At 36.9% G+C, this 18,091-nt stretch overlaps 1 protein-coding gene across 1 annotated transcript in view; it reads right to left on the minus strand.

The window, feature by feature from the left end:
* The window catches only part of CACNA2D3 (calcium voltage-gated channel auxiliary subunit alpha2delta 3), a 247,363-nt gene that overhangs the window by 219,091 nt on the left and 10,181 nt on the right, over nt 1-18,091 (minus strand). The window contains exon 2 of the mRNA XM_027884815.1: nt 8,070-8,232. Within this exon, the coding sequence (XP_027740616.1) occupies nt 8,070-8,232 (163 nt within the window). The remainder of the gene's footprint in view (nt 1-8,069; nt 8,233-18,091) is intronic.

Raw genomic sequence — 18,091 nt, forward strand, 5'->3', positions numbered from 1 at the left:
CCCACCACATCCCATTTTTCTTCACACCAATCAACGCCTCACCTTGGGCACTTCAAAGACAGTAATCAATTCTTTTCACAGAGCCCAAGAATTCTTCTGAGTCAAGGGTAGACATTTTCTGTTCAATCTAATTTAAAAATACATCATTGTAAATCAACCCAGGAAGAAAAATTTCCAAAGCTAAGTCTGCTCAGAACAAGCCTATTCATTTGCACCAGCAAGGTGCTGATGAGGTTGTGCCTCCAGAACGACTGGCATTTCAGTGTTTGTGTGATATTCACCCCAGGGCTTTGCTAGGAGTAAAGTGCAAAAAGCCCAAGCTAAAACATGTAGATGTGATCTCCACAGAACTCTGAGGTAGAGGCTTCAGTCTCAGTAAGTGCTGAATTTCAGGGCCATGGAAATCAATGGAACATAATTGTGGGGCAGGGGTGTGCACTTGGTGCTGGGCTGAAGAACACTAACTACACTGCTGAGCCAGGTCTAAAACTCTTCAACAGTCACAGACTTTGAATGAGAAACTGTGCCTCAGGCTATCCTATGGAATCTCACTGGAAACAAACTATGGGAAAGTAGGCAAGCACTAAAAATACTGCTGTTCACTACTATCATGGCTCTCAAAAGCTGTGTGCTGTACAAATGGAAGGCAGTGCAGAGCTGCAGTCTGCCTGCCTCTGGATGGGGAGGAAAACAGAGACATGAACCTTGTGCTGCACCTTAAATTAAAATTCCTCTAATGCAGGACTTGACATGTTAGTTGCAGAACCATGGTCAGAAAACTACCTTGTATGCATAATATTTCCTGCAATACTCCAGTGAATCACACATATACATCAGCATCCTCTGGTGTGAGAACAGACTGCACCACTCTCCACCATGTAGGATATCTCTATATATGTATATCTTTTTTATATGTCTATATATGTATATATATATGTCTTTTCCCCTCTATACATGTCTTTTCCTCTGACATTCACTAATGATGAAAACAAAAATACACTTAAAATAGTTAAGAGTATTTAGAATTTTAAAATCTGGGGTTTTATCTGGTAGTAAGTTTGGACTCTTTGCTCAATGACTTTAAATAAGTACAGAAAATTCAATGGGTAAGTAAGCCTTGCAAAGCTGTAGAATGCACTTAATTGCACTGTCAGCTGTGTTAATGGGATAAAGGTTTATCCTCTAGGAAATATTTCTCCATTATAAAACTTAGCAAGTAAAACAGGATTATATATACAGTAAACTAGAAATGACAACAAAGGAAAAACCTCGCATTACTTAAGGCAACTTATATAAGCCTACTTCCCTTCTATTGCCAAGATAAATTGTTTCACTTTCTTTTCTCTTTTGTTTTGCTTTGATTTTTTTTTTTAAGGCAAAATCAAACAGATTTCTCAAGCTGCATCTGCTCTGACCCAAACAAAGGGATTATCCTTTCCCCAGTCTACCTCTATTGGCACATGTCTACCTCCTCCACCACATCTCAGAGCCTACTGTCCAGGGCTGGTAGATAGATTCTCATATGGTCAGCCCCACCCTACTTCTGTCAAAATGATTCTATTTTCAAACACTCTGCTGAGAAAAAATGCTGATCTGATTCCTTTTACCAAGCCAGTTCTGGGAAGAGTTTACAGAACAGCTTAGGGTAGCTGGTTTGAATAGGACAGAAATACCCAGCAAGAACAAGTGGTAGAAAGCAGAATTTTGTCATCTCCCAATAACCTGCAGTTGGCATCATATATCCAATTGCCTTGAGACACTGCACAGCTTCTCCACATGTAATTCAGTTCAGAAAAAGTTACATGTCATAATCATTAAGCACAAAGGAGATCAAGCAAGAATAGTTCATACAGAAAATAGAGATCTAAGTTCAGGATTGAAAATCGGAGAAAATGTTATTCACTAAGCAGGGAAAAAATGTGATGAAGGAATTAACATAATGTGCAGTTGTCAAAGTGTTAGTACAGGTCTAAACAGGAACAAATGAAACAGTTTGTGCAAAGATGAAACTATGCAAGTTCACCTGAGAATAAAGCACTAAAGTAGGTCTGAATACCACATTCATTTTTGTGTCTTCTTGGGATGATTAAGAAAGGAAATGGAGGTAGCAGATACTCAGTGAGGAAAGTAAAACTTAGCTCATTCTAAAAGGCATTTTTATTTTTTAAGAACATTTAGAAAGGTTGTCTTTGGCTGTGTAATATTTTAGTCCAGACCAAATATAGAGGCAGAGCTACAGTAAAGATTTTATGCGACAGAAGAGGTTTAGAAATAAATAATATTCTTAGATATGAAAAAGCTCCCAGGCACAGAAGTCTCTCCTTGGTTCTAAATTTCTCATGGTGAAGAAATTATTTCACTGAGCACATTGAATCTAAATAGATTGAGTAAAGGCAGTGTTTTATTCTATCCAGCTGTAATTAGAACCTATTTAGTTTTGTTCTGTTTCTACTGCAAAATGCCTTCATCACTTCCCTTTTCACTGCATTCCTTTGTATCTAGAGGAGTAAAATATTCTTTACACGTGTAAAAATCCAAATTATTCACAGCAGCCAAATTATAAAGGCATGCACCTAACAATCTCACTAGCTACCCTTGATTCTCAACCAGAGCCTGTTGTCACCAAACTTTTTAAAATCCAAAATTCTAACTGCTTAACTTTTGGTTAACAAAAGGTAGCAAAAATACTTGAAACTTTTTGAGAAACCACAAAGTGCACCAACTTATAAATCCCTACAAATCACTATGAATTCTTACCCTTTACAGTTATTCTGGAAATATTCTGCAAGTTCAAGTCCCAGAAACATTCAAGAAACACTGGAGTAATTCCCCAGAAATGGAAAAGGATTAAAAGTGGTCTAGATGGGCAGGTGCTGCTGTGATGCATCTCAGTAACTGCCTGTTTGTATTCCCAGGAATGGAAGAGACAACTGCAATCTAATACTGATTTTGCAACAATAACATAATTGACTTCAAGGAGTCCAACCCTCTCGTTTGCACCAGTACTTGATAAAGGAGAATTTAGTGCCAGTTAAATTAGTTACTCAGTAATATTAGTTGGTGAATTAAGCTCTTTTTAATGACTAAGAACACTAAGAGAATGAGAGAGTAAATTTTGCTAAATACAAATCTGAGGACCTGAGGGGAAACAACAGAAAGGTACGGGGGAAGACAGTTTAAAGGGAAGGAGAAGTGCTTTTGTCTAGAAATGTTTGAAGCACTGAAAAGCAGGGAACCTGGGCTTTTCCCCTTTCTGCAAACAATGAATGTAAAGTTTACCTTATCATATAAACAAAGGCCAAGTGCAAAAGCTCAAAAACAGGAGTTGTTTTCAGTTGACACTGAGATTTCCCTCCTGTGTTTCCTTGATTTCACACAATGCTGACGTAAGCAGCTGAGATCCTGCTGTGTGTCACTCCTGGTACTGTACTTTGCTTTTCAACAGGTGCCATATCTTAGAATTGTCTGAGAGTATGTCACCAAGACACATTCACCCCCACTTTGGCTTCGGTTTCATCTACATTCCACTGAAAACCACATTTATCCAAGTATTCATAAGCCTCTTCCATGAACTTGAAAAGCTGACTGCAAACTCATTAGCAGGAAATATGTCATCAACATAACTATGGGTAAATATGAAGTGACATAGACTTAGGTAAAAAGAAGACTGGAGTAGGTTCTTTATCTCAGATACAGCACATACTTTGGACTAAGAATGTAAGGCTGCCTATATTCTCATACTAACAGAGGGCAAAATGCTGCTCTATTTTTCTTTTATTTCTATATGCTGTCAATATCTGCAAGATCAGTTTTGAGTCTTCTGATTAGTTTTTAGTTTTCTTTTATCATCTCCTCGTGTACATAAATCCATTATAGAATCCTACTCTTCCCAGTGGCAATCCTACTGCCATGTTCCCCGTGGATCATTGCCAGATAGCCAAGCCCACATTCCAACTGCTGCTTTTTAATTATATGTCACATTCCTAGGTTCTTCTAAATATACTTACTGGCATCTCATAAAATAATAAATCAATTCTTGTAGCCATGAAAACTTTAAATCATTAATCATTTTTCATTATTACTAATCTCTTCCACAACAGCTGTTTAAAATACCCTGACTGACATGTAGAAAGTCACATGAGCATTTCAGGAATGTGTACCTGTGGAAGTATATTTGCAAGATATGTCTGAGACATGTCCCAAATCACTTACATTCTAAAATAATAGGGGAGACATAAAAAATAAGAGCTATGAGAACTCACTTTGTGCTGTTATATAAATAAACTTGACTAAAAAAAGACCCAAACAGCTGAATGAGACAGTGCCTTTTATACACCTGCTCTCACACCTGGATTTCTGCCTTGGTACTGCATTGTCCAGGCTGGGTTCACACTGGTTCTGTGCTTTCAAAAATTGGACTTTTCTTCTAAAGAAAAAGTGTTTTACTTCTTTCCTTCCTTTTTCAGCTATGAATATATGAATATGATTAATTCACTACAAACCTTTTTGCTTCTTTCTGTCAGAAGTCTGTATGCAGTTGATAATTTGCCATATTTCTGGATGGAAGAGCTACTGTCTGCTAAGACAGCTGTCACAGAACTTTCTTAATCTTAATTATTTATTCATTGTTTAAAAACATACTGCCTTGCAAATCCTTTGGTTACGGGCAGTGAGGCTGCAGGTAATAAACACACTTTTGTGCTCAGAGAGAAGAAACAAAATGCACTGACAGATTTAGACTCCCAACGCACGCTTAAACATCTCAAAAGCAAAACTTTATAATAAGCAGTCATTTTCAGGAAAAAATGAAGGAAGCTAATTCCATGAGAATGTTGTGCAGTTTAAATGGACTGACAGCTTTGCTACAAAGTGGCCTAAAGTGAGGCATGTCTGTACAGACAGACAGGTAAATACACTTATCTGTAGAGCACCATCATCCACTTTTCTTTGCTCTGAATTCCTCCAGTATATGAACATTATAGGAATGTCAAAATATAGTTTTCTGAGCTGTGTAGGCTTTATATTTCAAAGATCAGCAACTTTTCTATTTTTTATATTAATCAATGTGATCTGTAAGACATGCAGAAAGAAGGGAACGAGGGTGTGCAGAAGAGGGGAATGAAAAGTATAAAAGCACATCAATAACCAGACCACACCTTTATAGTTTACAATGATGATCAAGAGTGCTGTAAATGCAAAGCTGTGATTCTTTACTAAATTCACTAGTTTACCTTCCCATATACATTAGTATAGTTTATGCACCATACAGTAGGTGCATACAGTCTGTAATCAAAAATGGCACTAGAGTTACTTTTAGGTTGACAGACATTTTTAGTGGCTCTTATTTTTTTTTTCAAAATGTTCCATGTTAAATTTTAATATCATAGATTTGATATTTGTAGTACTTCAGTTTTCTTGATTTCATCATAAATGTAATGAAATCTACTTTTGCTTTTTATTTTCAGATTCTAAACTCAAATATATCCTTAGAATTAGAATTAGGTAGTCCTGTTGTTACCATCAATGCTTTTAAGCTTCTTTATGAAGAGGCTGAAAGAGCCAGAAGACATATAAGAATAGCAAGGTATTTATGTACCATGACTGTTCAGCTTAACTCCTTGAGAGCCCAGTTAGGGGCTGTGACCATCCACTCCAGGGATTCTGCAGCTGAGAGGGATCACTGTAATCGTGCAGCTGACCAGGCCAAAGTTTTTCCCAAAACTTAACTGAGCACAAAGTTGTGCAATTTGCAAAATAATGGAATCCAATTTCAGCCACTGGATCTTCTAAAATCTGTTGCAATCAGATTATAGTCTGGTATTAGTAATTAACTGCAGATCAACTAATTAAAATAGTCATCTCTTGAATAAGCTAAATGAACTGAGCTCCTGGAGCCTTTTAGTCTAAGCCACATTTTCAACTCTTCAGTGTGTCCTGTCCCTCTTCTCTGAACCCAATGCAAATTATCAATATCTGCAAAACTAAGTAAACAAAAATGAAAGAAAAAGTTGAGAATTAACTTACAAATAGAGAGCAGATTTATTTTTCTATACTAACTCAAGATTCCTGTGTTTAACTATTCAGAGAGCACACTTGTCTGTTTTAAGCTGTCTGAGCTGTGGTTCTGCCTAGAAATTCAATAAATTAAAACATAACCTGGAAATGAACAACAGGCCTTTTCTAGAGAAATGGTGTTGTGCAGACACTCAGTTGTAAACCTATCAATATCTACTGCCTGTACCCTCAGGCTAGGATTTGATTAACTTGTTATCACCCCACTGCATTACAGAATTGGGCAACAAAATATTGAAGTATACAGTCCTCTTCTTGGCAAGAGTAACATTTCCGCACATTGACAGGCTCCAAACCGAGACTATCATGTCCATGTGCAAGGAAAATGTCAGCAACAAACCAGATTTCTGCAGTTGGAATGCATTTAAGTGACAAAAAAATGCTTGTCTTCTGCAGCTGCATAAAGTGATGAGTTTAGATTGTTTGAATTAGATGGTGTGGAAACAGGAATCATCACAGAGCTCCATCTTCCCCGTTTCCACAGTCCCTGTATTAGAGGCCAAAACAAGATGCAACAAGCCCTTTGACTTTGGTCTTTAAATATAAATAATCAGCCTATAAAACATATTCTATACACAGCATTATGACATACCACGTAACTGAAGTTCCTTTAGTTCTACTGCTCTCACTAACTATTCAGGCTGGTTTGCTTCTCGAGAAAAATGGGGTTGCCTGACCTTTATATACCTATGCAATCATTTCTTTTCCTCTTTAGCAATTCTAGAATGAATTAATTTATAGAGAGGCTTGATTAAATAAATCTTAGCACCTGCACAAAAAAAGGGGTCTGGTATCTTTAGAAGCTTTAAGCATTTTCCAAATCTTTCCAAAATATCCTGCACTCTTCAGTTCACAACCTTTCAAGTAATCTCTAGGAAGCTTTGTTATTTTTCAGTCCCTAGTTCATGACATTACTCTACGATTTTTGGTTTCTCAAGATTCTCAAGTCAGAATGCTAACTTTGAAGACAAACTGCCATGTCAACTGCTTCTCCTACCAGCCCAACCTATCTGAATTAATTCTCCTTCCAATTGTTATTACACAATACCCTTGCATGATTTACCACAATTGCTGGCCTGGAATGTATTATGAAGAAAGCATTTAATGTCTTTTTAGCTGTCTTTTAGTATAGTTAAAACAGGGAAGAGGAACCAGATAATGAGATTAGGCAGCCTTCTACAGACCAATGGCAAATATCCTGCAGATGTTGTTGGGAAACTTTGGTGCTTTCCTTCTTAATTTTTCTTTTATTAGTGGCTTGAGAAAAAGAAATAGATAGGTGCTGTACAAGCACTGTAAAAATAAAATTTTGTGCTCTCTGATCAAAGGGAAAAGGCATATGGAAAATGAGTTAAGCATCTCTGAGTTTGCATTCCAAATTTTTAGACCCAAGTCCATCACTTCTAGTATCTAATGTAGCTATTTGTTAGTGCTATGTGCTATCCAGCACCTATGGTAAATAGGCAAGGGAGCAGAAATTTTAATGCAGTTTATTCCTTCTAAATATTATCTGAAAACTCAGAGCAGCTGTGTATAGAGCCAGAATAGAACATACACAGCTAGAAACATTCCCAGAAGCTTGAAAGCAGAAATCTAATAAAACATTCCCCTCCCATCTACCCTATGTCTTTCACAGACACATCCAGATCTCAGTGCAGATAGAATCCAACTGCTAAGAGGCAATGTAAGCCCTGTTCAAATTATTTGAAGATTCTGGAAAACAATTCATAAGAATAAAGATATCTGTCATACTTCACGGCAGAATTCATGACAGTCTAATATGCAAATCATTGACCATAATAAATTGCTAAATTGCCACAGGATAAAATATATTATAGAACTGTCACACTTTAAACATTCTTCCACTGAAATTTCACTTTTATTGCCAACTGGAAAACACAGATAATACACAGTTAATCAACAGCTTCATATTTAAAGCAAGGATGTTCCTAAGTTTAGCCAGTAGAATGATTAATAAAACAGCTTTTTTTTCTTACCCTTATTGTACATGTTGGTTGGTACTTGGACATCACTCAGACTGATGTTCACAGGCAAGTTATTGAAGTGGTCATTTGGCACCAGAATGAACTCCTTCCCCAGCTCCAGATAGTTTCCTTCTTCATCTCGTTCATTTATGAGCACGGCATTGAAGTATTCATACTACAACAGAAACCCACAGTCTGTATTCAGAACACACATTCAGCTTAAAAATATGAATAGTTTATCATATCGATCCACTGATTAAACCTTGACATGTATCTCCACCTACAATAGTAGCAAATGAAATTTTTACCATCCCTCAGACTCCCTCCACAGTCCGAGCATTTCTGAAAACAGATTTATCAATACATTTCAAGAAAACCTCACATTACCTCAGTTCTGACTGCCCTGAAAATATTAAGGGCAGTCCAACAAAAACTCTGATCATAAATAATATGTACACTATTTTTAATACAAAGCTTTCTAGATTTAAATATTTTCCTGGATGATTATTTAACGGTCTCCCTGTTGAGCTTATTTCCACCAGTTTAAGAACTACTATCATTGCTGATCTTAGGCCTTCCTGAACTAAAAGTGTTTTTACTTCACAGGAATATTAACTACAGCTGTAGTTGCTTACCCCAGGTATACTGATTGACATTTCCTTAAATTATTTTCTTTATGCTGAATCTTAGAAATGATTATCATAGCTGTTTTTGTAAAATTATGCATACTTTAATATGGACATATCAACTTAGTAGTGACTTGTTTTGAAAAAGAAATTATTGTCTCTCTGTTAAAGATTCCTGAAGACCATTTGGCCTATTTTGTACGGAACTATAACCAGATAAGCAAAAGTAATTTAGATAAAATTATGGATTTCTTTATGACCTAGTTTAACTAGAAATTCTAGCAAGCTTTGAAGGTAACAAACAGTACAGACTACTTTTTAACCTCTTAAATAACCCCAACCCTTGGCAAGAGTTTGTGATTTGTTTCTTAACCTAAAGAGACTAAAGTTTAGCATCTTTGAAGAATCACATTAATTTAAATATGAGTTTCTGCCCTAACTATCAATTTGAGAGTAAATGCCTATAATATTTAAACATAAATCTATGCATTCATAGATAATACATATTGATACAATCTGTACAAGGATAAATACACTCTTTGCAAAGCTAAAATAGACCTGCAAGTACAAAATCTTACTAGACTTTTCACAGGACTCTTTCTTAGTGTGATTCATTCTACTAAATAAGAGCCAGTTAAAATCTTACAATCTACACACTTCCATTAAAAGGCTTGAATATTTAAACAGTATCTTAAATGGAAGATTACTTGGAGAGCAGCTTTCCTTACCCTGCTCTTTTAGCTTTTGGTTTTTCAAAATGGGCAACCCACGACTTGGATTTTAAACGAAAGCAGAGAACAAAGGAGCTCACTGCATGTCAGCTTTGGAGGACCTTGTGTGTATGACAGAAATATTCAAACTCAGCGTTCCCCCTACCATTAATCACACACAGCAAAGACACACCGGTATTTGAACGTCAATTTAACGGAAATTAATCTGACATGATTAAACATCTGACTTTTAAGTTATTCCACAGGTTTATACTGAGATGAGCCAAATAGTCTGCTGCATACACCTCATGAATACATACAGCTATTGAATCCTAAGGTTCTAGAAAAAAAGCACACATTTGTACTGCCTTCAACTAATACCTGAAGTTATTACAATTATCCAACACCCACTCAGATGCTTCCCTTTTCTCTCACATTTGATGGATTGTCACTGTTACAGATTTGAATTCTGTCATACCAGAACCAAAAGGAAGAAGACACATGATCATTCCTAAGAAACACCAGTTCTCATCCTATTTGGGAGAAACTTTATCTTTGCATATTATCCAGGTTTATCATGGATCATGAACTACACTGCATGCCTGCCACCCACATGGTACAACAGTTTTTTACTTATCTCTTCTGCAAAAGCCACAGAGACATGGCAGAAGACTTGAAATTCCACTCATTTCCCATCTTACTAAGTAATAAAATATTCCTTCCAACATTAAGCAATGTACTAATGACTGTTGTAAAATGCAGTGCTACTCCAATTCCAAGCAGGGAAGAAGTTGTGTAGCTTCCCATGATAGATCAGACACTATCTAAGTCTGGAAGAAAGGCTGATATTCCATTTCCTGCCAGTACAGTGATAAATAAAATTATGTATTTGATACTTCTTTCTTGCCATCCACCTCTCTCTTCACAGTCCCTGGACTGCTGAGTTCCATTAGGGTGAGGGTAATTGTTTCATCTTCCTTCCAAACTGCTTTTCTTCTTGTCCTTAAGGACATGGGCTTAAAGCAAATTGTAGCATAAAACAGTCCTCCTGGTATTGTGGATAATTACTGTTTTCCTGAGCGGGGAGAGGGTCTGTTTCACCTGTGGGGGTTGGCTTTTGTTTACTGATTTTTTTTGCAAGTGAGAAACCCACAAAAAACCCCATATTTAACACAGTCCACAAGTTCTAAGGGTTAAACATCAGGTAATACATACAGCTCAAAAATACTACTGAAAAAGATCATTTAAAGCAGAGCTGTTAAACAGTGGCTTCTTTTGGGCACTTCTTTTCAGAGGAAATTATTGAGTGTGACAGCTGAAAGGTGATAGAAGACTATTAAATATTGGAGAAAAATATTAAAGCAAATCCATCTGGCATTCTGACACTGCATTCGAGATAATGCCCAGGAGAAAGAGGATAAAGTCCTGTTTGCTGACAACACAAATACTCCACCTGAGCTCTCAGAGAAAATGACTTCAGTTTAATCTTGTCAATGGAGGTCAGTCTCTGATGTAACCTTAACTAGGTGAGTTCTGAGTGCACAGAATAAAACACACCAAAGTTATTAGTTTAATAAATAACAAGACAATTACCCGGGTTGGGAGCAGAGACCGGTTCTACTATGACTTGTCCAACAGGTGAGTTTGCACTAACTAACCTTACAAGTAGACTTGCAGGTGAGCAGGGAAATCTCACTCACGCCATCTGAATCTTTAGATCTAAACACCAGCATTTATACTTTATATATGCTTTTTAATAATCTTGTGCATTTAAATTTGCTCAAGTAAACAGACTGGGGTTTTTTGCTTGTACATTCCTTAGCAGTATCTGCATCATTCAGCATGTTTGCTTTACCATTTTGAAATTCCACATTGTATCATAATGAAGAAGATAGAGTAAGGCCATAAAAACTGGGGACATATAAATAATAATCTCAGCTTTCATTTTTAGGCAATACAAACAGATCAGTGCTCAACAGAATAAGCACTGGATCATCACAAGTTGACATCCCAAGAATCACAGTGCTAACAGTCTGTGGAACCCTGGACTGCTCTGACACACTGCTGGAACCAGAGTAGGCAGAGTCTTATGGGGCTGTTAGGAAATCAATCTCAAAATTGTTTTACAGGATCATCACACTGAAAGGCAAAGGCAAGTTTGTTTTAAAACAAAAGATAGCTCCAGCAACAGTATGGCTTTTTTAAGGCTCAAAGAAGTCTCTTCTGACAGTTGTCCAGTAGGGAAGATTTATGTTTTGAAGCGTATGAGTAAAGCTCTTGTATTCAATAACTTAGTCTGTTTAGTGAGCAAGTATAAAAGATGATAAAAGCAAACTGCCTCATTCAACAGAAGCTTCTGAATTTTAAAAAGCTTTTAAATTTGAGAAAACAGCATCTCTCATTGTAATATACAATCTTTATCGTGTCCAACTATTCTCTGAAGGTTCCTCCTTGCTCCTCTGTAGGAACATGCAATGCTTTTTTTCTACCCTTTCTGTCATGTCTTTATTCAACAGCATGGCTCAAAAAACACCTGGGATTTGAAATATTGTCATTAGTACCTCTTTAATTGTGAAAGTTGTACAGAAATATTATTTGCATCCTTGAAAAAAATACTCATCTGTTTCATACACAATCAAATTGAGATGACCTTTCCCCAGGCTATATATTCCTTCCCAATATGATTACCCTATTAAAATCACCTTAAAAGAGGATAAATAAGTCATACTTTATTATAGTATAAAAGCTATTATAGCAGCATGTAAATTGATAACACATCAAGGTCTCAGAAGTCTTGTAAGGATTAACCGATTCACTGAACACGGCAAGTAATAGATAACCATGATGGTTATTTTAAATCACCCACTAAAGTTAAAAAACGTCACTTCAAGTTACAGGTTTCATATGAAGCCTCCTTTTCCTTTACAGATAAATAGCATTAAAAATGTTTATTTTTATATACAAAAGTTCCCCACAATCTCTTGTTACAGGACTGAACAAAAACTCTTCGGTCACTATAAAATTTAGTAAATAGAACAAGGAAGGAAGAAAGGTTTCCATAGTGGGCTTTTAGTTTGACATTTTGAACACCCTGATGAGCTTTACTGGACAACTAAAGTTTTTCCTCTGTCTAGAAATGCGAGTGTTCAGTGTGTTCATTTTCACGCATATGAAAACCTTCGAGGAATACTTTCTGCTAAAGAACAAAACAAATCTCTACTCCAGTGACACCGTAATTTTTCCCTTCTCCCAGTGGGTGTCTGTTAAAAAGATCCCACTGGAATAGAGTGGGAGTTCAGAGCCAGGGATCACAGTCCTACAGAACTAGAATAAACCATGGAAGCAATTTATTCAAAATTTCATTTTTAATCAAGAATTTCATGACTTAAAAGAATCATCTCGTAACCAGGACACAGTAAGGGTAGAGTGAATTTGTGAAGGTTAAGCCTTTCAAACCCACATAACTACCAGCACTACCAGAAAACCCTGAGCTTACACTCGAACACTGCGAGACAAAAGACAAAAACCTCCAACCTGGAAAATCTGCCAGTATAGTAGTGCTGTCTTTTGATAAGGCTTATCATCTCTTGCACATATTGCTGAGTGAGCACAGCAGGAACATTCCTGGGGCTGGGGCAGCCCCTTCTCAGCTCCATCCAAAATGTTCCCTCCTGCACTCCCACTCTGGCCTTGGTGCAGTCAGAGCTCCCTGGGCTCTGCTGAGGATCCTTCTTCCCAACTCACTCCTGATGGACATGGCAGAGAACTCTACACTTCACACTTCCAGTTCAGAAGTACACTAATAGAAAAGGCTCATTTTTCTTGCTAATAAACATGAGAGGTCCTTTAGGCTTTATTTAAACAACACTTTGGAAGAAGCAGCAATTAACCTAAAACTTTTCACTCCAAAAGGACAAGCTCTGCGCCAGATCAAAGAAAACAAGGAAAGACTAATAAGTACTTCCGAATACTTCAGGATATTATAACACCTTTGAATACACTTGTATCGAGCTTGCCATTATGAGGATGATCTTTTCAGACTAGGAAAACTGAGATACATTACACAGTGAGCCATGACTAGATTAATAATATTTTCAGAGCATTAAAAATTATCACTATGTCTCATTTTATTTATAGATTAGAAGTATTTAAATACCAATCCTTGGTATCCCAATGTGGTCAAATCACAGAAGCAGAAGAAGCAGAATACTTACAGCAAAACACATGCCAACAGGTTGTCAGGATGTCTTTCTTCTACATTCCACTAACTCAAATATTTCCCAAACCAGTTTTATGGGGCTGACCTTTTTAAACCAATTATAGCATTTGTGTATCATTAGAGATGCAAGAAATCTCCAAGACTTTAATTCATTTTAATACCATTTTTATTGCTACCTAGAACCACAGGATTCCTTCATTTCTCTTTAAAGCCCTACAGCTAATATCAAGGTAGTGAACAAGCAGGATCAACAACTTCTAAAAGTAATTCTGTAAAAGAATATTCTGTCAAAGAAAATAGCAAAATGACAGACTTGCTTCAAAATCAATGCACTAATATTTTCTGAGGTTTTTTCATCTTACCACCACAAAGTAACCAGTGAATGATGTTCAATATAGAACAGTAAAAACAAAAACGCAAACCATCCATAAAGTTTAAAATGCGCTATAGAAAGAGAAAAGCAAACTATTTCACAAACAGATAAGACGAAAACTTTTAAAGTGAAATCAGTGCTGTTCCTGCACATTCAGCTCATCTGACACATTCAGGTTGATGACAACCTCAAGGCTGCTTCTAATTATCAGCGGAAAAGTTTCTGACTTCTCTGTGCCTTTTTACAATCGTATGCCCTAAGTGCTTCATTCCTGCTCCCAAACAGGAGGAAAAAATATTTCTCAAGCTCTGCATCTTCTCTGCCTCCCATGAGAAGCAACTTTAACCCAGACTCTTCAGCCTAAAGCATGCATCTAATGCCGCTCTGGACTCAGCAAGAGCTGTACTGCCTCCTACAAGATGTGCCCAGGGACAGGACACAGCCTACGTATAGCATTGTGCTGGGCTGGGGGTTAATAACTATTCCCAAAAATACAGAAAGTAACAAGCAGTTCAGATCCAGCAGTCAACATCTGAACACTAACTGTGGCTCTGAATGATGAATTAAACATGCACTTTACCAGATTTATTTTTTTCAACCCAACGGGGGATAATCAAAATAATTAAACAGCGAAGAACTCGAACAGAACAAAATTTCTCGGTGCTCACTGCAGTCCCATGTTTGCTTTGTTACTCCCAACCACCCACCAACACACAGGAGGTTAAATTAATATTATTGACTACACAAAGGAAAGCAAAAGAACACGTGCAACATTATTGAATTTATTTGGGAGTAAAGTGAGAGATGAGATGTTGAGCAACTGAACATATACAAATCCTCTTCAAATGATTAATGACTCTCTCAAGCAATACAGAAATTTGGTCAGCTAAGCCCACAGTTGAAATAACAAAACCATGATGATGAGTTAATTTAATAAAAGAAACACATGTCTCTTGAGTGAGGGGGAATGGAGGCAGGAGGAAGGACAATGGCATCTATTTTATTCAGAAAATGAATCTGAAGTGTTTAAAAACACCTCGCAAAGGGAGTATGCAAGTATCGCTTCTCTGATTCCTTAATATTTTGTTCTGCACTAATTGTATGAATAAAGTTTTAGAAAGACACAAAGAAAATAATTTTTCACATCACACATTAAGTCTTTTCTTGACTTTATTCAGCAAGCATGAATCCTAGATATAGGAACTCAGAATCCACATAAACCATCTGAGGCAGGTTTGCATCAAATACTGGTTTATATTTGGCCTGGGAGCGAGCTGGGGGTTGAGGGAGGGTGGAAAGAGGGGCAGGTTAAGAACTCGGATATTGGAAAATATCTATGTGGGTAAAATGAACACCTGCACACTATTCCCATCCTGAACTCGTGTGAATAAGTAAATGGCAGAGCCCAAGAGTTAAGTTTATGAAATACGAAAATGGTCTCTTTATGTTTTCAGTTTCTAACCGTTTTTCACATCAAGCAAGGACAGGCTAACAATGATAAATGTAACAGCAGCAATAGAAGAACTTATTAAATAAACTGAGCTTGTCAGAGCAACATCATGAAACTATCTGGAGCCTGGACAATTATTTCTTCACTATATTAAAGTCTCATAACCACAGAACAATTTCCTAGTGCACTCACTGGGCTGTAGACTGTGTTGCTATTGTACTCCTACACATAACTTCAGAGTTTTGGTCAAACCAGAGCAGTGTGAGACTCTCTGAATGCAACTGAAGAAGCCATTTAGATTTTCAGAAACTGCTGCCATCTCCATGTTTCAGCTCTAGTTTGTGTGGCAGTTTTACCTATTCTAAATCGAAACAGATAAACAGTTTTAAAAAAGCTGATCGGGTAGAGCAAGGCAACCAAAGACATAAAATTCTAGTTTGAAACCCATCATCCAGGGGATGGGATAACTGGTAGTTTTGTGAAGCATCTCTCCCACAACCCAGCTTCTTCTCTCTCTTGTTTACAAGCACTGGAAGTTTAGGTTAAAGAAGTGGGAGAGATAATGTCTCCAAAAGACTCTGAGGAGCCCCAGAAACATTCCTAGGAGGGGCCTTGCTGAAATATCTGCTGAGATGTGAGGAAGTCCCCGCAGACAGGGGCAGCCCAGACGGGGTACACGGAGTTTTTGTGCATTTCCCCCAGCTCAGCAGGAAGGATCACTCACGAGGTGGCCTCTCAGCCTTCTAAACAAATTAAAACCCTTCTGCAGCTCTCTTTAGTTATTCCCTCTAAACATCCTAATTTCATATTTCAGTGCTCCCTTCCTGTCTCCAGCAAAGAATAAATTGAAAATAACAAGAGAGAATACACTACCATCCAGTCACAAATGAGTCTGAAATGCTCATCTAGTAAAAAATATGAAGAGCCCTTCATTCCCAATAGATGTTTATCTAAGATCCTGCATCTTTTGTTACCAGAACATCATCTGAAGAATGGTATTTTCAAGGACATAAACATAGCATTTTTTCTTAATTGCTGCTGTCTTCTTAATTAAAAACATGATATACAGGTATATAAATTCCCTTGCATGTGTCTACATTGAAGGGAAAAGTTGAATGTGAAAAGATTATATAAATTTGTTACTTTTAATTGGCAGAAAAATTCTAAATTGCCTTTAAACATTTATTGTAGAAATAAAGATTATTGCAAATATAATATACTCCCTTACAGAAAAGATTTACCACTTTTGAATGTGTTGACTCTGAGCTTATTGCCACAGCTAAAATGATACTCATAAAAATGTGATCATATTTACTGTTTTAATGGTTATTTTCATGGATAATTACTATATTTAATACATCTTACTTCCATGCTTCCTACATTTTGAGTCTGTGACAAAAATTACCAGTAGTCCTTCCTGAAAACACAGGTGGTAATCCATTGAACCACTGCAATTCAGTGTCGTCCTGAACAAAAGGCTTAAACCAACAGGAAAAGGTATTTGAAATAATGAAAAATTTGTGAGGCTGACCCAGAGGTTATTAATTCAGCCTTCCTGGACATAAGTTTACTGCACAGATGACTTACTGTATGTAGATTCCAAGGGCAAAATTACACTAGATATTGTTACATTAGCCTTCAGCTGCCAGAAAAAGATCCTCCCTCCCTAAATAAGGTGCCACAAAAGCACTTCATTAAGCAGCCAGCTTGTCATTAGCTACTTTGTTGGAATAATAGATAGCGTGACTAGACCACACAGAGATCTGAACAACAATAAATACGATATATCATGAAGAAACCCTGAAATGTAATACACATCTCAGCCATTTACTGATCTGTAGTTTAAACAAACACAGAGACCTAAACCAGACTTATAAACTCTAGTGGCAAAAGTATTTTCAAAGACAGAAGGGCTTATGCTAATGGATACCATTCAAACTGCCTAATGTAACACACATCATCTTAAAACAGAAATATGCCATGGATAACTCCTCAGGAAACATTCAGGGACTCAGAGTACAAATATGAGCTTAGTTTTACCTGAGCTATATGCTGACACTGAAAATTTGCAGTTTGTTTATAGCAAAGCTGATTGGGAATAATGAAATGTCATCCCTGAAATATCTCTAATTTCCATTTGGAATATTACTGTATTTAGAAAGAATTTTACAACAGGAAGACTTCTTATTAATATAAGATTATTTTCTAATCAGAAGAATGTCTCTACTTATATATATCCTGTACTTTAACTGCTTTACAAATGACTTGCATATTTGTCAGTATCTTGGGTTCAGTTAGGCAGTGACAAGCCCTAAATACTTCAAGGAAATGAGACATATTCAATTTAAAAAAAAGCTTCTCATCTCTGTTACAACCACGCAGAGATTTTGGTGTGAATGTTGAGTGCTGCAGCTGAAAACAATAGCTGTCCCTTTATCTTGGAACATATACATGACTAAGAAGTTAATCTGATACAATACCACTTTTATGTACAGAAGAATTAAGAGGGTTTGCAACCACACATTTTAATACCCACTCCGCAAATCCTCTCTATGACTGTAAGAAAGTGAAATAATTATGATTTCTAGTGCTTCTCTGCAGCAGCAGTTCTGGCAGAGTTCAGTTCCCAGGGATTCGTGTCAGCAGTGGCCAAAGA

The sequence above is a fragment of the Empidonax traillii genome, unplaced genomic scaffold (assembly GCF_003031625.1).
Source record: "Empidonax traillii isolate 1590-97213 ecotype Southwest subspecies unplaced genomic scaffold, ASM303162v1 scaffold155:size2260171, whole genome shotgun sequence".
In the NCBI taxonomy this organism is placed as follows: Eukaryota; Metazoa; Chordata; class Aves; order Passeriformes; family Tyrannidae; genus Empidonax; species Empidonax traillii.